The sequence below is a fragment of the Opisthocomus hoazin genome, chromosome 6 (genome assembly GCF_030867145.1).
Source record: "Opisthocomus hoazin isolate bOpiHoa1 chromosome 6, bOpiHoa1.hap1, whole genome shotgun sequence".
Taxonomy (NCBI): Eukaryota; Metazoa; Chordata; class Aves; order Opisthocomiformes; family Opisthocomidae; genus Opisthocomus; species Opisthocomus hoazin.
This window is the reverse complement of record NC_134419.1, coordinates 63,981,120-64,003,158: the sequence shown is the minus strand read 5'-3', so window position 1 is coordinate 64,003,158 and position 22,039 is coordinate 63,981,120. Positions and strand designations below refer to the sequence as shown.

Below are 22,039 nucleotides of genomic sequence, written 5' to 3'. Positions count from 1 at the left end.
GGACCGGGAGCAAGCGGTCGGCTCCGTTATCCCCCGAGGATGCGCTCCCGGGCAGCCCCGCCAGGCGCGGCGAGAGCGCACGGTGCCCCCTGCCGTGGGGATGCTCCCGCGTGGGCCGTGCGGGGGCGAGCCCCCCCCTCCCCCCGTAGGCGCCCCTCCCGCCGCGGGCCGGCTCCCGGTCGCACGTGGCGCGGCGGCTGCCCGCCCCCCCGGCCCACGTGTGCTCCCCGCTGCAGTCCCCGTGCGGCGGGCGGGCGGGCGCTGCGGTGCGGGCGCAGCGGCATGGCGGCGGCGGCGGGCCCCGGGCGCGGCGGCGGCGGCTGGGGCCGGAGCCGGGGCGCCGTGCTGCTGCTCTTCTTCTCGCTGTCGCCGCGGCCGCCGGCCGGGGCCGCCTGGCTGCTGGGGCTGCGGCCCGAGGACACGGCGCCGGGCCGGGTGTCGCTGGAGGGCGGCGCGGTGCAGGCGGCGGAGGGGAGCCGCTTCCTCCTGCGCCTCTACTTCCAGCCGTCGCCCGAGGGCAACGGCAGCCGCGGGCCGGCGGGGGAGCGGGAGCCGCGCCTGGTCTTCATCGAGGAGGCGGCTGGGGGGGGCGGCGGCGGCAAGGCGGCGCGGGGCCCGGCGGAGCGGTGCCGGGAGCGCAGCGCCTGGGCCTCGGACGTGGAGGTGGTGGGCCCGCTGCGCTCGGGCGGGGCGGCGGGCTCGGCGCTGGCCGAGGTGCGGGTGCGGGAGCCGCGCAAGGGCGAGGCGGCGCCGGGCGGGCGGCTCTTCTCGCTGTGCGCCTGGGACGGCCGGGCCTGGGCGCACCACGGCGCGGCGGGCGGCTTCCTGCTGCGGGTCCGGCCGGCCGCCCCGGCGCTGGGCGCCTGGCTGCTGCCGCTGCCCGAGGCGGGCTGGCTGCGGGCGCTGGGCGCGCTGCTGCTGCTGGGGCTCTCGGCGCTCTTCAGCGGGCTGCGCCTCTCGCTGCTCTCGCTGGACCCGCTGGAGCTGCGCGTCCTGCGCAACAGCGGCTCGGCCGCCGAGCGGGAGCAGGCGCGGCGGGTGCAGGCGGTGCGCGGCGGCGGCGGTACCTACCTGCTGTGCACGCTGCTGCTGGGGCAGGCGGGGGCCAACGCGGCCCTGGCCGGCTGGCTCTGCGCCTCCCTGCCCGGCGGCGGGGGGCCGGTGGCCGGGGGGCCGGCGGCCGGGGGGCCGCGGGGAGCGCCGTGGCTGCCGGTGCTGCTGTGCGCCGCCGCCGTCTTCCTGGGCGGCGAGGTGCTGCCCTACTCGGTCTGCTCCCGCCACGGGCTGGCCATCGCCTCCCGCACGCTGTGCCTCACCCGGCTGCTGATGCTGGCCGCCTTCCCACTCTGCTACCCGCTCAGCCGGCTGCTGGACTGGGCGCTGCGGCAGGAGCTCAGCGTCTTCTCCACGCGGGAGCGGCTGCTGGAGACGCTGCGGGCCGCCGGCCCCCACGGAGACCTGGTGCGGGAGGAGTTGGCCATGGTGCAGGGCGCGCTGGAGCTGCGCACCAAGGTGGTGGAGGACGTGCTGACGCCTCTGGCCGACTGCTTCATGCTGCGCGCCGATGCCGTGCTGGACTTCGCCACCGTCTCCGAGATCCTCCGCTCCGGCTACACCCGCATCCCCGTCTACGAGGGCGACCGGCGCGACAACATCGTCGACCTCCTCTTCGTCAAGGACCTGGCCTTCGTCGACCCCGACGACTGCACCCCACTGCAGACTGTCACCCGCTTCTACCACCGACCACTCCATTGCGTCTTCAATGACACGCGCCTCGACACGCTGCTTGAGGAGTTCAAGAAGGGTGAGGCCGCCGGGCCGCCACCCCCCGGGCTCCCCCTGCACCCCCAATGATTCCCAGGTCAGCGGCCCCCGTGGTCCACCCCACACAGCCTCCTGGTAGGACCCGGCAGGTACCGGGGATGCTGGGGGGAGTTGGGCTCTGCATGCGCTGGTGTGGCGGTGACCCTGGTGTCACCTGGTGGGAGAGCCCCCAGGTGGAGCGAGGGCCTGCGATGCTGGTCATGCCTGTGATGTTATGGAGACTGGTAAGAGCCTTCGGCCTCAGAGGCTGGTGGCTCAGCAGGTCAGCCCGTCCCATGGGGCTGATGTCTCTGCGGGGGCCTGGAAGCATGGGCACGGTGCCTGCCTCGTGCTCCTGCCCGGGCAAGGCAGCGTTCTCCGCTCTGTTCTGTATGGAGGAGTTTGTGGCAGGAGATCGCATCTCGTTACTTAGCTCTCGCGTTTTCAGCTTAGCAGTGAGAAGCAGCTCTAGAAAGTGTTTCTGTGCAAGTGGGTTAGAGGAAGAAGAAAAGCCTAAACCCTTGGAAGGAGCCGTACTTTTTTTGCAGCTGTGACAGTGTTTGTAATGCAGCAGCTGCCAGCAGCCCCAGAGATGCCGAGAGCTGTGTTTCATTAACTGTACCTTGAGAATACACACAGCATGTGGTTTTTCCCCCCCTCTGTGAATCATGTTTTGCTGCGTGTTACTCGGTACGTCATAGGGTGGTGAGTGAGTCTTTAAGAAATGGCTGCAGCGGTGACATCCTGCATTATGCAATACGGGAGGGCAGCGCTGGCTCCCGGGCTGTCTGGGGCCGCTCTGCCGCAAGCAGAGCTGGTCATGTGAGAAAGGGCAACCTGGTCCATCCCAGATACAGAGAAAGCCTCCCCGTGAGTCATCTCTGTGCTCGCTTTTTAGAGCTGGGAGGAGGGGAGGACGGGATGTTTCTTGTGTGCCAGGAAAGTGATGATCAGATAGATGCAGGTCAGCATCCTCTCTGGAGATACACGACTGTGTCCCCACTGCCTCCCAGGATCACAGGGAGAGGAGTTCTGTGTGGCACACAACACCTACCCTCTCTGCCCCTCAGCACGACTGGAGACTCCCAATGGTGTGATTTGGGGAAGTCCTGGGTTTTATACCAGGACGGTTGGCAAAAGCATTAAGATTTCTCTCCGGGTTCAACCTTGAAGAGCTGCAGCAGTTCCCCGCCCCCCCCCCCCCCCGCCATGCCTCTTCTAACATGAGCAGTTTTCTCTCTTCCTAATTCCTTCTGTGCTTCGCAGTTCCTTCTTGACTGTGGCTTCCCGCATGATACTACAACATTACTGAAGTTCGCCCGAGGTCTCTGCTACCTCTCCTTTGTCTGGAGAGTTAGGTGTTACCAAAGACGTCAGATGACTTTGGCACAGTCCCCCTTGGTCAGCCTCCCCTGCGCTTTATCTGATTTACTTTGATGTATTCGGCTACTTCCCCCTCCAAATTTGTTCTACAGCCTGGTACCCTGTGGATGATAGACCTACAGAAGTGGACTTGTGGTTGCTTAGCTCACTGCCCTTTGCTTGCCATCCTCTCTGCCCTACTTAAACAGAGACCTTTTGTGTGTGTCGCTCCCTGAGCTGACGGGTGTGTTAACAAGCCTCGCTACCTGCCCTGCACTTTCCCATGCTAGTCCTCATCTCAAATGAAGATTATTTGTCCTTCAGTTTTTCTTCATTTAACTCTTGGCACTTCGCATCAGGCTCTTCCTCCGTTACATCTGTTTGCCATCATGGCCTTCTGGGGCCTTCTGCTACAGCCCCTGTGTAGAGCTCTCCCTAAAACTTATTTCTGTTCCCACGTCATTTCTCCTTGTGTTTTCTAAATTACATGGCTGAACAGCCTTACGTTTCGTCTTAGTATCTAACTCAGCATGGCGTTTAGCAATTCCAGCTCTTCCCCCAACTGTTCTTCTCCCCAGGTCTTGCTGTTCTCTCCCAGTTCATCTTTCCCCTATTTGTAGGCAGTTGGTCACCCCCAGCACCCTGTGTTTGTAGATGGCCACCCCCCAGCCCAGCCGTGAACCCCTCCTAAACCCTTTTTCCCCAGTTCCAAATACAGGCTCCCGTTCCAGCTCCCACACTGCAACAGGCGTTCGCTCCCAGCTGCCTGCAGTTCCATCCATTGCTTTTTCAGCCCCGTTCACTTGACTATTTAATTTCTAAATAAAGATTTCCTGTTTGTAATTAAGAATCTTCATCACTGTCTCCTTTTCTGTGTCTGTTTGAATTATGGTGAAGTATCTTGTTTGATCCAATCAAGGTTGCTTTCCACGGCCAGGTCTTCTGTGACACCTCCACTAATTAGAGAGTAGGCTAATTACTTGTTGGTTCAGCGAGTGCTTAATGAAGGCATTCATTACTTCACACATCCAGGGTGCCTGCGGGACAGCAAATGCTCCCTCGCATAAGGCCCGGTCTCTTTCTAGGAAATTAAACTGTCCAGTAAGGATGGGCATTGATAACCACCTCCAGGTCCTTAGGTCCCTGACAAACCTCTGGAGAACCCTTGCCAGCTTTCTTTTCCTTCTCCCATGATTACCTCAAACAGTCTCTGTATCCTCTATTTCTTTTTGTTATTACAGTGTTTATACAAAATACCCATCACATTTTATATCTGTCTTTCCTGGATAGCAATGTATACTTCTGATCTGTTTCACTAATGATTAATGTTCTGCCATCTACACTATACCCATAATGTCATTTTTTTGCATAATATATAAGTAACACAATTTCAGTGCCAGAACTCCTTGCCACAGTACACAAACATTTGTTCTTTCTTACTGAAAATGTCAAGGGATGATTAAATACAGCACTTTGGGACTCTTGCTCACACCTCCGGCAGCACTTTCCCTTTCATGCCTCTCCTCCTACTCACAGACATCACGCTGTATTGTCCTTGTTTACCTGTTTCTCTTGATGTGCTCTCCTAGCTATGAAGATTGTCAGCTTTTTTTCCTCACTGGTCTTTCATAGCAAGGGTGAAGGGAAGTTTTCCTTCACTGGTTTCTAGGTGTGCTCACACCCAACCTCCTTTGAGCTCAGTTCCATTAAGACGCATTGATGTTTGCTAGGAGTTTAGTCCAAATATGAGTCACAAATCCCATCTCCCTCAGCAGGACCTTGTGTAGATGGGATTATCCTCCACGGGCCGGGGGAAGGGCACTTCTATAGCGTCCGCTTGCCAATATATTTAACCTGTACCAAAATAGTAGTGTATGCTTCAGCAGCACCTAGGGAGCTAATGGCCCAGAGTGGTTACAGCGCCCAAGGGCAGCTGTGAGCCCCTGGTTGGTGAAACCTGGCCCATGCCCCATCACGGCAGAACTGGTCAAACCCTTCACATCTGCTCCTTCACAAGCCTGCTGCTGCCGGCGTCGTTCGATATCTCTTTTGGCACTAATTCCTGGAGAAAGGTAGTTAAACTGTGGGCACTAATGGGAACTGGGAAAAACCCAGAGAAGGCTGCAAGCAGCAGTGGGGGGGCTGACCTGTGAGAGGATGCATAGCTTGGACTTCAGCCCATGGCCCGAAAGAGGAGGGCAGCTGCTAAAACTGCATTGAAAACAACATTACAGCAGTGTGAGGCAGCTCAAGCCGAAGGCAGGAATTGCTCGTGCTGGATGATGATTTTGACTTGATCTCCTCATCAAAATGCAGTGAAATTAACTCAGAAATAATGAAGCCTGGACACCCAATTTGCTGTCTTTTCAGGCAAGCTAGACAGGGTCGCTATGGAAGGCATGCATAGCTGTGCAGCCTTTACACAGAAGTGCTGAGTGGAGGACACTACACTAAATCTGTGTCCCCTCTTCTTTAGAAATAAGAAAACGCACACCAGTACGGTAACTTCACCACCTGCAGCCTGAAAGAAGCTGAAACTACTGAAGGAGTGAAAAAAATTTGGAGACAATTTCTTGACAAATTGTATTGGTGCATCTCGGACTACCTGGCTTTATTCTAGGCTCACAGGAGGAATTATCTAATACACCAGAGAAATAACTGCACCATATTAGCAAGCTAAAACAATGTAGAGGGGCAGGTGAGGTCCCAGTAGGATAAACTTCACTTTGGGAATATGGAGCTAGGAGGAAAGGTTCATGCATTCATTCACTGTGAAATGCTGTGGGTGATGCAGTCTGTTTCTCCTCGATCCCTGGAATTTAACCAAGCCATGCATGTTGCAGCTTCAGTCCTGTGATATAGCTCCTCATGGGAAGCTCTACCATCAGGTCCACCTCCTCGTTCCGTAGGTGCCTTTGGGAAGTCGTAGTCTTATCCCATTACTGAAGTCATTTATGGATTTTGTTGACGAATTTTTGGGGGGTCCATATATAGCAATGGCACCTTTCAGCAAATAACCTCCCTCTGTCAGTGTAATTTTGCTCTTATGTTTGTTTTCCTGCAGCAGGGCAGAGGCTGAGGTGCAACTCAAATTAGCCTTCTGCGGTTTGGCATCTTTTAAGAGTTACTAAAAGTAAATTCTCCAAAAACAAACTTCCTGGCTTAGCAGGGAAAACAACCTGTCCCATGGAGGACAGTTCTGCCCTAGGGTATGTCGTTGCTTTTCAAAATACTCCACAGCCTCTGTTAGACTTCTACAGCTTGAATGTATCTGGAGAAGGTGCTTACCCTTGCCAGGAACTGGGCTCAGTACCATTTCACCTGCTTTTCTTACTGGCCTTCTCCTGAGCCTGCAGTCATTGCAAGCACAAAGCATGGCTTGAAATTTAAACCAGCCTTCAAGGGATTTCTGCAAGTGTGATAGCCACTGCCTTGGGCACCTTGATGGGCTGAAGCAGTGACCTCCCTGGCCAGTTCTGTGGGTTAAGGATTAGCCAGTTGCTGCCCAGGAACTATCCTGTACAGGTGCCCTGAAGGGCGGTTGCCAGGCTGGGAGTGGGTGAGGTCCCCATACACAAAAGATGATTTCAGTGACTCATGCTGCAACTCTGCCTGAAATGTTAGTTTGCTTCTCCCTCCCCCCAAACTGTGCTAAATCTTACTGTGTGAACTCTGGGCTGCTTTACCCCACCCCAGCACGCCCAGGAGCAGGCCTGCTCCAGGGAGGTGTTCAGCAAAGCAAGAGGGGAGCTGTGTCCCTGGGGAAGAGGGCGCCCGGCTGGCCATCCACCTCTTGGGAGCTGTCAAAGGCATCTTCAGACTGAGACGTGGGAAAGAATCAAGCGCTCTGTGCTACAGACACCAATGAAAACAGTTTTGCACTGGCTCTTTAGCAGTCTTTTAGCTTGAAAAAGCTTCAGCATCCTTTTAGGCTTCCTTAGGCTCCAAGTAACGTGCAAGGTGACTGACCATTTGCAGGCAGGCAGGGTCGTTGCCCAGGAGGTCAGAGCCCCGTAGTACAGCAGATGGAAGATGGGACTCCGTGCCCCCTCTAATCTCACCCTTACGCTCCTGATCTGTTTTGTCAACTGTAATACATCAGTTATTCCAGTTATTCCATCTTTCCCCTACTTCTCCTTAGGATTAGGAAAAGCACCAAAGCAGAGTATGAGAAAGGCTGTTGTCCTCTGCTAGAGGCAGATGTCAGCAGATGAAGTTCTCGTTTCTGTGGAAGATCTGGATTAGATTAGGATTTACAGTTTTCCCTTCGCATAGCTCTGATTCCCCATAGAGCTGGGTGCCCCTGCAGCCCTCCTGGTTATTTTACCCCCCCTGCTTAGGTGTGGATGTGCATTGCCTCTAGGTGCAACTCTTCAGGCATGTGGTTTCACCCTCCGTCCAGAGGTCCAGAGTCGTGGTAACACAAGAGCACACTCACACAGGCGCTTCCAGTTCAGGAAGTTCGAATCTGGCTCCTCACTTGCTTCAGTTGCAGGTCTGTAAGGGGGCACAGAGGTGCTGGCAGCCCCTGGCCCAGAGAAGAGTGCTGATGAAAAGCACACGCATGATAGATTTTACATCATGGTTGTTTCACGAATCAACCTGATTTACCAGTTACTGGTCTTTGCCTTCCATTTTGTAGCTGTAAATGGTTCATGGCTTGTGCCTGTACCTTTGATCTCCTAGTAACAGCTTTAGATCTTACTATAAAAATCATGAAAATATAAGTTTCATGCTTAGAATGCTCATCCTGTGGAATGAGAGACAAGACTAAAACGTCTTTAACATTCCTCTGGCAGATCACCTACATTAAAAAAAAAGATAAGGAAGTAGTCTGGGCTGTATTTGCAGTCAACAGCACTTTCTTTCCCACAAGTAAAGGCATTTCCATGTGTTCAGACCCTGTTTTCCCATCAGGGAGGACACTTGGAGGTGGAGCTACGAGCCCAAGGTCATTTAGGTACGTCTGAAAAAAAAAGGCTCCTAAAAATGGGTATAAAAGCTTCAGATATCTGCTCAGACGCTTGGTCCATCCGGAAGCTTTCAGCTATTTATATTAGCTCTGTAATTTAGCATTTTGAGGCATTAACTTTCCACTGAAGCTGTTGTTTGAAAAGAGCAGATTTCATGTAGCTCATAAAGAATTTAGTACAGTTGTATCCCATGCTGAGCAGACACTTAATCACCTATAGACTTCCTGTGCGAGAGCAGTCCTGCGGAGGCCGGAGGAGCTATTCGCACAAGTAAAGTTAATTGCCCATTTGTTCTAGCGTTTGCCAAACCAAGGCTTTGATTCTCAAGTGTTTCACTGTGCTTTCCTGCATCGGTGATAGCTCTGTAAAATTCACATGTGACAGCTTGCTGGTGGGGAAGCAGCTCGCCCTTATAACTCATTTCATTTGAGCTATCAAGCAACAGTTACAATAGCACAGTTTTTGGGATCGGCTTTACAGATCTTAAAGCTGGTTTAGATCAAGTTTGGGGTGTTGTTTAAATGATTTATCTCACTCTGTTGTGCTCCCACTGAGGCAGACCTGCAGGGTAACGGATGGAGAAGACAAGGTGACCCCACTGATGTCCCCAGATCTATCCTTGTGCCGCCATCCCTTGGACAGTGCTTCCACCTCATAAAATCGCCCAGCTTCTGCCCTCATACCTGCTCCAAAATCCACTGCTCGTCCTCTGGTGAGCGTAGCAGCTCCCAGGGCTGGGAAATGGGGCATGGCCGTACTCGGCAGCACCCCCAGCCCACGAGGGAACAAGCCATGAGCATACAGCCAGGGCACCTGCAAACCCCCACCGTCCCAAATTCCCGAGGTCTGTTTGAGCACCGATGGGAGGAGGTGCAGGACCCAGCCGGGTCGGGGGGCAGGACTTTGCAGCCATCTCCTGTCCCTCGGGTGAGAGGTGGGGGTACGTCGGCCCTTCCCCGGTGGGGAGCAGCAGCCACTCTCACGGGCTCTGTGAAGGCTGGGAGCGGGTTTGGGGGGGGCATCTGTGGTGGGAATACCAGCTGGCTGGGCAGGGGTCGGGATCTCCTTGCTCTGCGTGGGCCAGGACCGGCCACAGGAATTGCAAGAGTTTTCCATCACTGGGTACCTGCTCTGTCTCTAATGTGGGTGTTGGCCTGAAAACCCAAACCTGGGGGTTTATAGTGTGGCTGTAAGTGTTTATTTTCTGTGAAAATAAAGAACTCTTGAGCACTCCAGCAGCCCTCCTGGCTCTACCTCCAGCGCAGTGAAACCGTGGGTCTCCTCCTGGGCTAACCGTGCTGGGTTATTTCTAAATAATCTCATTTGCTGCTATGTGAACATGGAGCTGGAATCACATTTCTCTGAGGCTGCTCTAGAGTAAATTACAGTGTCGATGTAGGTGTTTAGCCAAAAAAAGAATTGCCTCCATTACTCTCTGACTGCCTTTAAGTAGCACCTAAGCTTTTTGTAAGGGCTTGGTGGTTTTGGGTTGCATGTAAATGTCATTAACAACAAGCTTTCAGCCAAAAGAAATAACTTCTCCCCTCTCCTTGCTCACCCGAAGACTTTTAGGAGACCAGATGGCCCCAGTGTTTGGGAGCGGGGTTTGGCAGAGGAGACATTTTCGAAAGTTGGACTTTGCTAAGATGAAACGTAGCTGTTGATGCTGTCCTGCGGCCAGCTCTGCTGCTTTTTGCTTTTTAAGTCTCAAGTCGTGTTGCTTTATTACCCGCTGAACAGACAAGATGCGCAAACCCCTGTATGAAGGGAGTGAAACAGCCCGGTCCAAAGAACATGCTGAATTTTCAATGCCCCGAGGCTATCGATTTGGTTTTTTAAAGTGCATCTCGGTGCTACTTGCTGCGATGTTATGTTCTCGTTTCTAATTCTGTAGGCGTGGGAGGCAGTGAGCTGCTCTCTGAAATCTTGCAATAAAAGTTTGGTATGAGGAGGAGGGAATTTATACTGTGGAAAATGCCCAAGCTTCGCTGTGAGAAATGTGTAGTGCTGATCTTCGGCTGAGAAGTGTCATTTGCTTGTCTAAGATCCAGGGCAGGGTTGTTTGAAGGTCGCGTGGTCCCCAGCAAGACTTGTTCCGTGAGACTCCTGGGCATCCCTGTCCCACCACAGGGCCAAGCCAGAAGGCACCGGCGGGCGAGGAGGGAGCTGTGCAGCAGGCAGGAGCCCACCCCTGTTGCACCTTTCTATATAAATCCTGGTCACATCCGCTTGCCCAGAGTGGCAGGCGGGTTTGTTGGGGAGGCTTTATGGGAGAGGCAGAGACAACTGCGTAGCAGAAGGAACATGCCCCCATTTTGGGTGACCAATGCTGCTCAAGGGGCTCAGCTCTGAGCCCGTGGGGAAAAGAAGGTGTTTGCAGCTTTCCGGAGGTCCCTGCGTTGTCCCCAGTACAGTGGGGTTTGTTCAGGCATTGCAACAGGAGACCCCAGGGATGCAGAGCAAACAGAGGGAGGGGAAGCTGTTGGCTGTAGTGCTGATTAAGGATATTTTTTACATTTTAAGTACACTGGAGATTCAGAACCTGCGGGCGCTGCTGGGAAGCATAGGAGCCACAGGGGCAGTAAGAAAACCAGTGCTGTTCGTTGGCAGGTCCAAGAGTACATTGGAGCTAGAAACCCAGAAGTTGTTTGTGGCTTGGAGCTTGGGTTCTGGTCAGGCTGCTGAGCAGGAGCAGAAATCAGAGCAGACGACAAAGGAAGGGAGAAATTGAAGATGTCAAAACAGCTTACAGAGAGCTGGACATGCGAAAACAAATAGCGATGTTTCAAGTATGCAAAAGCAAGAAGCCTTAGAATGTGTCAGCAGAGCTGCCAGCTTACTCGGGACAAGTGAGGGAGCCGAAATGGTGATTGAGAAACACTGCGACTTCCAAGCAGGAGTCACCATCATTGCAGCTGAAGGTCCTGGTCCCAGTCTGCTTCTTGAAGGTAGCAGAAAGGAGGTGCTGTTAGGGGCAGGGTTTGGAGAAGATGTTCAGGTGTAAGCTGATGGCTTGAAAAGCATTCAGCCTCTGCATCCGGATGGTTCACCCAAAAGTTCTGCAGGAGCTGGGCTGAAAGCTGCAAACAAACATACGTGTTTCTGCATTAAAACCAGCTGCCGTTCTGAGGAGCTGGAGTCTTTGCCCGTGTTTTGGGAAAAGCTTTAGGATCAGGCCAGACAGTGATGCACAGAAAGATGTGGGGGAGCAGTTTCTGGCAATTTTATAGGAAAGATGCTTAACAACAGAATGAGAAAACACCAGGAGGATGAAGGAAACCAGGAGAGCCCAAGGACATGCTCACATTTCTGTGTTGGAGGACACTGTCTCATTGCTCTGTTAGAGTTTTCTCATGCCAGCGAAGCTGAGTGTAAGCAAGAAGCAGCTGGTATAATGTACACTTCATGCCTGCACAGGAGGCTGTCAAAGAGCAGAGCGGAGTGACTCGCAGCAGACTGCCTGGATAAAGAAATCAAGCGGCCCCAAAAAAGAGCCAGGCAGAGTCTTGTGACACCTAGAAATCAGCCTGGGGAGAAGCAGCCCTGTTAGGCTGGGCTGTGTGTCCAGCCCTCCTCCTTGGGTTAGCACGGTTCGAGTGGGTTTGGCTGCTTCTGAGGTTTGGCTGTGATCCATGCTTCCCACGGAGCCCCATCCGCCTGCCAGCCCGCCAGCTGGGGACCCCTCTTGCCAGGGGTGGGGGTCTCACTGCCACTCTGCTCTCCCTCCGCAGGGAAGTCCCACCTGGCCATCGTGCAGCGAGTGAACAACGAAGGGGAAGGAGACCCGTTCTACGAGGTGATGGGCATTGTCACCCTGGAGGATGTCATTGAGGAGATCATCAAGTCCGAGATCCTGGATGAGACGGATCTGTACAGTTAGTGTCCCAGAGCAGCTACTGCTGTTGCAGGACCCAGGGTGGGAGCCCGCACAGACAGACATGTGGGTAGGAAACAGGCCAGAGCAAATCGTGGTCCTTCCCCAGACCAATTCACAGTCATGGTGGGAAAGACATGAGTGATGGAGAGATGCTGGTCAGATGTCGGGGAGTCTTGAATGCTCGAGACAGAGGAGCACCAGCATCAGCAGCCGGTGGCTGGGCAGGGCTTGACCCAGGGACACATGTGTTGGGCATGACGTGCCAATGGGTGGTTCCCAAGCTCCTTTCCAACTCTGGGTGATGCATCCAGCCAGCGCAGCCCAGGACTTGTTCCTGAGAAAGCAGCATGTTTCACCACCCTGCTGCCTCCCCAGGGAGCTGTTTCCAAGGCTGTGACGCACGGCATGTTTTGTGCACACTGCTGCTCTGGCTGCTGCTCCACAGCAGCCCTGCCATAGGATCCAGCAAGACATGCCTCTCTCCATACGTGTGCATGCAGTATGGGACCCTGCAGCTGCAGTGCCTTTGTGGCTGCTGCAAGCAGGCAACTGCTCTGCTCTCTGCTCCGCAGCGGACAATCGGAAGAAGGAGCGGGTGCCCCACCGGGGACGCAAGCCCCAGGACTTCTCCATCTTCAGGCTCTCAGACAGTGAGATGAAGGTGAAGATCTCCCCGCAGCTCCTCCTGGCTACGCACCGGTTCATGGCAACAGGTACCCTGGCCCTTGTGCAAGCCCTTGGGTCTCTCTGCAGCAGCTCCAGCCCTGCAGGGCATCCCTGAGCTGCTCCTGGGTCGGGCTCCCCACACAGCGAGCAGTTTCCACCTGCCCGGACCCCCACCCTGGGCATCGTGCTGCTCCACCATCATGGGTCTGCGTTTGCCTCTCCTCTGTGCAGTAGGGTGCTGCGACTGAGGCCGTGCAGCTCAGAGGACAAGGGGCTCCTGGCAGCCCCGGCTCCACTGAACAAGCGTGTGTTGCCTCCCGTCTAGAAGTGGAGCCTTTCAAGTCCCCCTACCTTTCCGAGAAGATCCTGCTGCGGCTCCTGAAACACCCCAATGTCATCCAGGAGCTCAAGTACGACCGAAAGAACAAGAAGGCAGCGGAACATTACCTCTACCAGCGCAACCGCCCTGTTGACTACTTCGTCCTCATCCTGCAGGTGCCTGGGGCAGCAGCGAGCAGAGGGTGGCAGGGGGTGGCCCGTCTCTCCTTGCTGCCTTGCATGTTGTACAGGGCGGTGCAGCCCTGGGTGGGTTGGTGGCCAGGAGCACGGGGTGCCTGTCTGAGCAGATTTTCCTTCTCCTTCCAGGGGAAGGTGGAGGTGGAGGTTGGCAAGGAAGGGCTGCGGTTTGAGAACGGGGCATTCACCTACTATGGCGTCCCTGCCATCATGGCCGTTGTCTCCTCTGGTAAGGGCTCTGTGGGCTCTCTTTGGCCCTGCCTTCACTTTGGCAGCCTCCACAAGGGGCTAAGCTGACTGGTGGCCAGGAGAAGGGGCTGGCCGTGGGATGGGGTGGCCCTGCCGTGGGGTGCAGGGCAGGTAGGAGCCTTTCCTCTGCGACTGCTACACCTCCAACTGTTGTTTCAGATAACGATGTGCGGAAAGTGGGAAGCCTGGCTGGATCCTCCTTCCTACGTAAGTATTTTGGGGCAGGCTGGGACTCTAAAACCTCTCCTCTGCGGCTCTGGCCAGCTGGAGGAGGAATGGGTTTGCACCCCGCAAAGAGCAGCTGGGCTCTGCATCAAGATCACGCCTTTTAAAAAGCTCAGGGGAGAAACAAAGTGCTGAGGGGCTGATGCAGCAAAGTTGCCATAGAGGGACTTTGAGGTCCCTCTGAGGTCCCTTTGGGGGTTTAGCTGTGCACTGGATCCCTGCAGTGGATCCCGGCATGGCTGGCGCTGCAAGGAGCACTGCCCATGGGTAGCAGCGTGCCCATGCGGGCGGGAGCAATAAACCCCACAACTTCTGGCATGGTGCGTCTAAGTCTTGGCTTAATGTCCCTGACCCATTCACATTCCTGAGGCTCAGAGCCTGAGCGGAACATGGGTTCCACACCGGGGGAACAGGCGCTCCTTGGGAATTGCAGAGATGGGTCAGTTTACCTGTGAGCCGTTCACACGTGCTGGTGTGGGAAATTAGCAGAGTCAAAAGCAGATGCTCCAGTCCTGGTAAAGTCCCTGCCTGCAGAGCTGATGGGGGAACGAGCAGATCCCCTGCTTGCAGGAGTTCAGAGGGAGTGCTGACCAGGGGAGACCGTGAGCCTCCCCCTGCTTTGCTGATCACCCCTGCAAGCGATCAGTGCCTGGTGGCTTGGGAGCAGGCAGAGGTGCTGCCCACCCCCAGTCCAGCACATCCCTCATCCCAAACCCCAGATGCTGCGGTTGGATCTGCAGTGCAGATGGTAAGGCGAGGGTGCTCTGGGTGCCTGATCCAAACAAGAACCCACTAAATTCAACCTTTAGGGAGGTCTAGGGAGGGATGTCATGGAGAGAAGAGGGAGAGTCATTTGGGGCAGGTGACTCACTCCCATAGGTCCCAGTCTGCGTCCAGCTCTATGGTTCATCTGTTTCGTCCTGCTTGCTTTGCTTCCATTCAGAAGGTTGGCTCATGGACTGCTGGATTAACCGCGCAGTGCACATTCCTGCTCCCTGTGCGTCCACAGCACGCTCGGTTCAGACAGAGCAAATTGATGACGCAGCCGATTTCCCTTGGGATGTTGCTTCATGTCCCGATGCCCCTGTGCCCTGGGTGACCATCCCTGGGACCCCACCAGGGCTTGGGCAGTGAGAACTGCTTGTGGGTCGTGGGGCAGGCAGGGCGTGAGCCATGGTGGGAGCCGTGTCGGTGAGGCCACGCGTGTCCGCAGTGCCGCCTGCCAGGATGCGGCCGCTCAGGGCTCTGTTGCTTCCCGTGCTCGCGCTGACACGGTGTCGGGAGATGTTTTGTGCCATGCAGCCAGCCCTGCCCGCACGGGACGCGTGTGTGTGGTGCGTGTGGGGCTGCACCCCTTGCCAGCGAGGAGGCAGGCTGGGAGGCGGAGGTTGCAGGGCATCTCCCGTGTCGGGCTGGCAAAGCCCAGCAGAAATGAGTGCGAGTAGCATGTCACAGCAGAGAATTCGGACGTTAAACCTTGAGCAGTAACAATTTGTTTTTAACTGTTCTTATGCAACATTTTTATTGCCAAGTAACCTTTGGCATTGGTGGCCAGGGCAGGGGTGCGGTGGCAGAGACCCGGCACAAGCAGCCCCGCTGCGGGAGGGTTGGGTGGTGGGAGCAGGGAACGAGTGCTAGTGGTTATCAGCCATCCTTTGCTCCCGGCTGGATGAGGTTTTTCTGGGCAGTGCTTTGTGCCGGTGCCTTTGCTTGGACTTTTATTTGCAGAAGGTTTAGGTCCAGGGGAGGACCCAGAACAGGAGTTACTGGGGGAGGAGCAGGGAGATCGGAAGGAGGGCAAATTTCTGGAGGTTTTACCTTCGAACCGATTTAAAAACATAAATTGTGTAGGCAGCAGACAGTTCCTAGAGCATTGCAGCCACGCTGCGGGCACAGTGGCATGAGGAGGGCAGCGGGCCCCGGGCAGGAGTGCCAGCAGCTGGGGGAAGCATGGCGGTGGCTGGAGGAGAGGGCTGGCAGCCAGCAGGCTCGCGTCTCCCGCTGCTCTCGAGGTGGGCACTGCCAACAGTGAGAGCAGAGATGGGGCATCGGGAGACGTTAAGGAGTGCGTCGCTCACGCTGTGCGCCTGTCTCTCCGTGCTCTCCTGGGCAGCCCTGCACCCCGTGGCATGGCCAGGGATGCTGTGGAGGGGAGCAGGGCAGCTCCCCGCAGGCAGCCAGTCACAGGGAGGGGGAACGCCTGCCCTGGAAATTGTCACTGCTGCTGCGACCCGTGGCAATAAAACGTGGAAAGCCTGTTTTCACCCTCTCTGTCACGATGGGTCAGGCAGCCCAGGATGCAGGGTCCTGGCTTTTTGCAGCTCCCGGTAGGTGGATCTTCTCAGCATTGCCCCAGGTCTGTGGAGACCCAGGGCCTTGCGGGGAACTGCAGGCAGCCCAGTACAAATGCCTTTGCTTTGCATCATGCTGAGGGGCTTCTGCCAAGCCCCTGCCTGTGGCTGTGGGGCTGCGTGGAGGCAGGGGATGCTGCAGAGCACATTCCCTCTCTGCCACCTCCCTGCACACACAGGAGCATCCCAGATGCCAAGCACGGTGACTTGGTTTAGCTTCCGCCCATCTCCTGGGCAGCACAAGCTGGCCACAAAGTCCCAACTCCTGGCAGCAGCTGGTGAAGGGCTGGAGCAGGGTGCCAGCGCCCAGCCGATGGGAGGGAGATGCTTTTTGCCCACACCATGGCTCTAGGGAGATGTCTGGCTGCGCAGACAGGCCTGGCAGCAGCTGGTCCCCCCTGGTCTCACCTCCTTTTACCACGTCACAGGGCAGCCTCTTGATCTGCAGCATTCAAGGCTGTGTTCCTGCCAGTGTCCCTGTCACTGGGACTGGTGAGCACCTCCCCGGAGCAGAAGCAGGAGGGTGTAAGAGGGTTGGGAAGGGATGCTGGAGGCAGTGGTGGAAGCCCAGCATGGGGCTGCTGGCACGTGATTCTTTTTCTCATTCTTCCTCTTGGTCTGTCCCTGACCCTCGCCTCCGTCCCTCGCCTTCCCCCATCCCCTCTTTCCTTCTCCCTCCCTCTCTCTGCAGTGCCCGTCTCCGTGTCCCGTACCTTCGCCTTCAGCAGAGGGGACTCCCTGGCTGGCTCTCCAGGTAACAGGGCATGGCTTTGGGCAGGGACCTCCACATGTGCCAGGCTCTTTCCAGTTCCCTGTCCCTGGTGTGCCAAGCCCCCTCCACCCTGGATGCTGGGCAGTGCCGGGAGGGCACCCCACGCCGGGCAGCCCCTCACTGATTGGAGCACGGGTGGCAGACCGGGGTCAGCAGCCCTGCTGCAGCCTCCCCAGTATGTTGTAAATCCCAGGAAGAATGAGATGGGGACAAGGGGGAGCCATGGATGGCTTAGGCTTTCTTTGGCATGCAGCTTCTGTAATTTCTTGTACTCAGTGCTTGGGTTTTCTTGCTACTTCTGACAGCGATTACCTGCAGCCCTGCATGCACACTGCCCTGTTTCCCTTGCTTTCTGGCAGTCTTGGTAATAGAAGGGTGTTTTAGCAGCAGAGCAAAGTCAGCAAGATGCTGACGTCACCCGTGCAAGGAACAAGCTGCCTTTGCTCCCTAATAAATCACTGACCAGACAAAATCCATCATGCCGTGTGTCAGAGGCCATCAGTCAACGTGAGTGACGGGCCAGCTTGCTGTGGCAGTCTCTGCTCCTGTTCTGTCGGAGGCGGGGTGGACAGGAGCGTGCCCTTGAGGCAGGTTGAGTAAACCTCTGTGGGCTGCCAGCTGCAACCAGGAGAATTTGTGCCAAATGCCGTGCAGAAGGCCTGTGTTAGCAGGAGAGCTGTCAGTCAGTCAGTGTGACAGGCAGGCAGCAGCCCTAACCTGGATCTCACCAGGTCAGATGCCTGCCTGCCTACTCTCTTTGGTTTGGGGTTGGCGTGGCAGAGTCTCCACCGGCAGCGTGCACCAAGGAGGACCCCACCGCAGGTCCCCTGCCAGCCCCAGTGTCCACGAGGCACAGCCACCGGAGGTGTTGGTCCACCCTGGACCCGAGCGGCACCACAAGTGAGTGCCTCTCTACCATCTCCTCCGGCAGTGAACAGGTCACCGTCACGGTGCAGCGGGCTCAACCGCTCCGAGTCCCCCAGCCGGGATCACAACGACTACGGGGGCAGCACCACGCAGCTCCACAGCAGCAGCAACAACATCTACACGCCCGACTACTCCGTGCACATCCTCTGCGACGTGCAGTTTGTCAAGGTACGGGTTGCACTGGCAGGGACTGTCCCACTCCAGCCACCCCTGCCCAGGCACCCTCTCGCCCCACTGTGCCCTGGGAGCCTGGTGGGTGCTGGGGGGGGGGGGGGCCTTGGACTCCTGCTGACTGGGGGCTTGGTGCCACCAAGTCCCTGGGAGGTCCCAGTGTGGCTCAGTGCCCACTGAGCTGGGCGTGCGGGTCTGTGTGCCCAGGTCACCCGGCAGCAGTACCACAACGCACTGGTGGCCAGCCGCATGGACAGCTCACCCCAGTCCCCCGACATGGAGGCCTTCGACAGGGATTCCACCAAGGCCTCGACTGCACGAGGAACCCCACAGACACCCAAGGAAGATGCCACCACTCTCCTGAATGAGAGGAACAGCGTCATGTGTGAGTCACCCAGCAACATCCCTTCCCCGCATGTCCCATGTGGGGGGGTCTGTGCTGGGACCCGCTGGCACGCGACCACTGAGACCCAGTTGCACATGGACTGGGGCATGTGGGCGTTTGCACACACACGCCTGTGGATGCTGTTCTGTGCCTGAACATGCACACAGGTGCAAGTGTGCAGGCACGTAAATCCCTGTTCCCCATGTGCTCGTGCTCCCCTGGGGGTCCCTGGCACTGCGACCTGCGGCGGCGGCGGCAGGCGTCTCGCTGTGTCCCGCTGCATCCAGCCATGCCCGCCCTGTGTCCCCACAGGCAGCCGCTCCGAGGGGCTGCGCAGTCCCAGCGAGTCGGTGTTCCTGCGCATGGAGGGCATTCCCTTCATCCAGGAGGAGCTGGCTAACAACGAGGAGAACAGCAAGCGGCAGAGTGAGTCTGGCTGGGGTAGGGGACACACAGAGGACCCCGGGGGTGGCGAGGGCTGTGGTGCCCTGGGGCGCTGCAGCCAGGCTGGGCTTTTGCAGACAGTGAGTGCTGCGGCACCGTCCTGGAGGCAGAGTCGCTGGGCAGAGAGGCCGGGACCAGCTCATCGCCGAGCAGCTCTGAGGAGACACTGGGCAGGAGGCTGCTGAGATCCCTCAGTGAGTGACTGACCTGGGGATGGAGCACCCCGGGGAGAGCTCTGACCCTGCTGCTTGGGTCAGCTCCTGCCCAGTCCTGTCCTGGGGACACCCTGCCACAGGGCTGGCACGGAGCAAGGGGGCAGCCCCGTTCCCCAGCAGTACCCCAGCGGCAGGCACAACTGCACCTAGGGCTGGCTTGGGCAGAGCCAGCCACCTGGTCCTGGCCTGACCCCGTGCACCCCCTGCCCTAAGCACCCTTGACCCCCAGCACCCAGCCCTGCGCACCCTTGTTGCTGCAGGTGGGCGCAAGCAGCGGCCATTGCCGGAGGGTGAGAAGACACCAGAGGAGAGCTCCAACCTCGCCCCATTAATCACCTGAGCAGCAGCGTGGCTGGAGCACAATGCTGGAGGCCCATGCAGACTGGAGGTAGGAACCTGCCTCTCGGTACAATATTCCTTCCCCTGAAAATGGAAGGTTGCTCAATTTTAATAGCGTAAAATCAAGTTTCAAGCAGCAAAGATTTGGTTTGGAGCCCATGCAGGCACGCATGTCACTGGGGGCTGGAGCAGGGTCAAGGGATGCAGCAGCAGACCCCAACCATCCTTGGGGCGGGAATGGATGTTGGAGGGAGAGTGAGAGAGACCCTGACTCGTGTTTTCACAGCTAGAATTGCGTGTCTGCACCAACATCCCTGAGCCTGGCTAGGAAAGGTGCTGCAGGCTTGAGCAGCAGCAGGTCAGGGAGGGCAAGCTCTGGCCACCTGCACCAGACTGCACTTGTGTCTTCCAGGTCTGCAGCATGGGGGTCTCCTGCCGCGAGGCTCATGTTCGACAGCAGCAGGTCTGCACTCGTCCGCTGCCCACCCACCCGCTCGTGCCGCCCCCCCCCTGCAGGCCTTGCGCAGAGCCCCATCCCCAGGCGAGAAAGGATGTGCCCCCGCGGGGCTGAACCGCCCGGGGGCCTGGACCAGCTAGCTGGAGTCCGAGGGCCCTTGCCCAGCTGCTCCCTGGTAGCATCTGGTCTCAAGGAAGAGGTGGAGAAGTGTCTGGCACAGCATCCCTGCAGGCAGAGCAGGGAGGGGCGGCCCAACCCAGAACTGCCCTTAGCGTCATTTACCATCCCCACCCCGGAGCCCCTTGGTGCTGGGTGCTGCACAGATGTGGTCTCCACCATGAGGAGAACGTGCTGTTCGGCGGGGTGCCACGCACAGCTCAGGGCCCCAGCACACGTTTGTGCCGTGCCTACTGACATGCACACTCGCAGCACCTTGCGCACGCTGTCCATCATCGCAGGCCAGCGGTCCCGCAGCCCTGCCAGGCCCAGGACAGGGAGCCCAGCTCACCCCTGAGCGCAGCCCCCTCCCTGGGGAGAGCCGCTCCACACCGCATCGAACCATCCGCCTCTCTGCGCACCGCGCGACGGAGGCTTGCACGGAGCCTTCGGGTTGGTACAGACCAGTCAGTAGTTTTTGTAGCGGCTGAACGCAACGGGGATATTAAAAGTGATTTCTCCCTGAGCAGTGCCCTGTCTGTGTCAATGGGTGTAGGGAAAGACAGGCTAACCTCTCCCACCAGGCTAGGCTGCCCTCGTACCTGCGGCAGAGTGGCTGGAGTAACAGCAGTCAGCATGGCTGAAGGGAGCAGGTAGAGGACCAGGTCAGCAAGCGCTTCCCCATTTCTCCCTGTGCCCTGGGCTCTCTGTCACTCTTGCTGCCGGAAAAGCACTCAGCAGTGCCAAGAGTTACACACCAGCGCAGTGCAGACAAGGACTAGGGAAGAACAGGAGTTAATATCATGCTGCTGTAAACACAAGAGTGGGATACACATGCTGGAGTACAGGCTGACAGATAACAACAGAAATCTCAGAGTCCACCAATGCTGATAAAACTTCAGCTGGGGTAACTGCATCCCCATCTGGGCACTGCCCTTCTAAGGGAACCCACAGCAATTGAAAGGCGGGCAGAGGAAAGCAAGGGCTGGAAAACAACCTACCCCAAAGGCTGGAGGAAATGGAGTCGCTTAATCTTAACTGGTGAAGGATGTAAAGGCGAGGGAGGAAGTTTTCAAATACATAAAAAGCTGTTACAAAGAGGAAAGGAATAATCAGTTCCCTGTTACCATGGTAAATGAGATAATGGCTAATGAGCTTACGCTACTGAAAGGGAGAAATTTAGGTCACTGATTAGGAAAAACAAGCCTGGTAAAGCCAGCAAAGGACTGGCACAGATCACATGTGGGGTGGGCCAGGCTCCACACCTAGGGGTCTGTAAGGACAGAAGTGTAGGTAGATGTCAGAAACAACAAAAGCAGAGTTGGTTCCTTGGAACTCTTTCTGCTGAGATCACGTCTAGAAGTCACCCTTTATCCACTACCCCATCGTCCCAGCTGTGGGTGGGCACCAAGAGGGGAAAAAGCTCCCCAGCTGCACAGGGGAAAGGCTGCCTCTGGCTCACTCTCTTGTAACACAAACACTAATCTGAAAAGGACAAACAAGAGACCCCACACACTGTCTCTGCAAACACAGCAAGGGAACAAGGCACCATTTTCACCTTTGCTGTCTAAGCTGTAGCATGAGCAAAATCAACCAGGGCAACAGTGACTATCACTAAGGGACTGTTGCCTTCACCAAGATCTTGGCAGGAGGCTGCTCTATCAAGGTGGTAATATCAGCTCACAAACAGATCCGCAAACAGTGACTGCAGCGAGCAGAAGCAGATGGTCCCAGCCCTTTTTCAGTGCCAGAAACACAGGCTGTTGCTGGCAGGCCCTGCTGAAGCCAGGGGGAGGAGGTGGTGGTTCACCAGGGGCCTACTGAGCAGGAGGAACAGGAATGATCCACTTCTGGACACGTTAGTGGCAGGCCAGGAGCTCTGGGCCAGGAAGAGATGGCCAGATGGCTGGGTAACACACAATCATCCAGAAAGCAAGGACATACAGATGGACAGGACAGGCTGGACAACACAGGGCAGGGGGGTGGAAAGAGGAACACAAGATGGACATGGGAGGAACTGGCCAGCTTCATGTGGAGTCACAAGGAGCTCGCAGCTACGCTCTCCCAGTAGGGCCGTGGCCATTAGTAGCCATAGTGACCATTAGAGATGCAACACACCACAAGGGAGAAAGGGAAAGCCTCGAAACAAAG

At 56.7% G+C, this 22,039-nt stretch overlaps 1 protein-coding gene across 1 annotated transcript; it reads left to right on the top strand.

The window, feature by feature from the left end:
• Nucleotides 1-282: 282 nt before the first annotated feature.
• Nucleotides 283-20,385, top strand: CNNM1 (cyclin and CBS domain divalent metal cation transport mediator 1). The gene is made up of 13 exons (XM_075424124.1): nt 283-1,804; nt 11,870-12,013; nt 12,588-12,728; nt 13,007-13,176; nt 13,327-13,426; nt 13,606-13,653; nt 16,714-16,776; nt 17,726-17,889; nt 18,100-18,277; nt 18,590-18,703; nt 18,799-18,915; nt 19,197-19,324; nt 19,688-20,385. Exons 1-12 carry the CDS (start codon nt 283-285, stop codon nt 19,274-19,276), a joined length of 2,841 nt encoding a protein of 946 aa, XP_075280239.1. The 3' UTR covers nt 19,277-19,324; nt 19,688-20,385.
• Nucleotides 20,386-22,039: the final 1,654 nt, after the last annotated feature.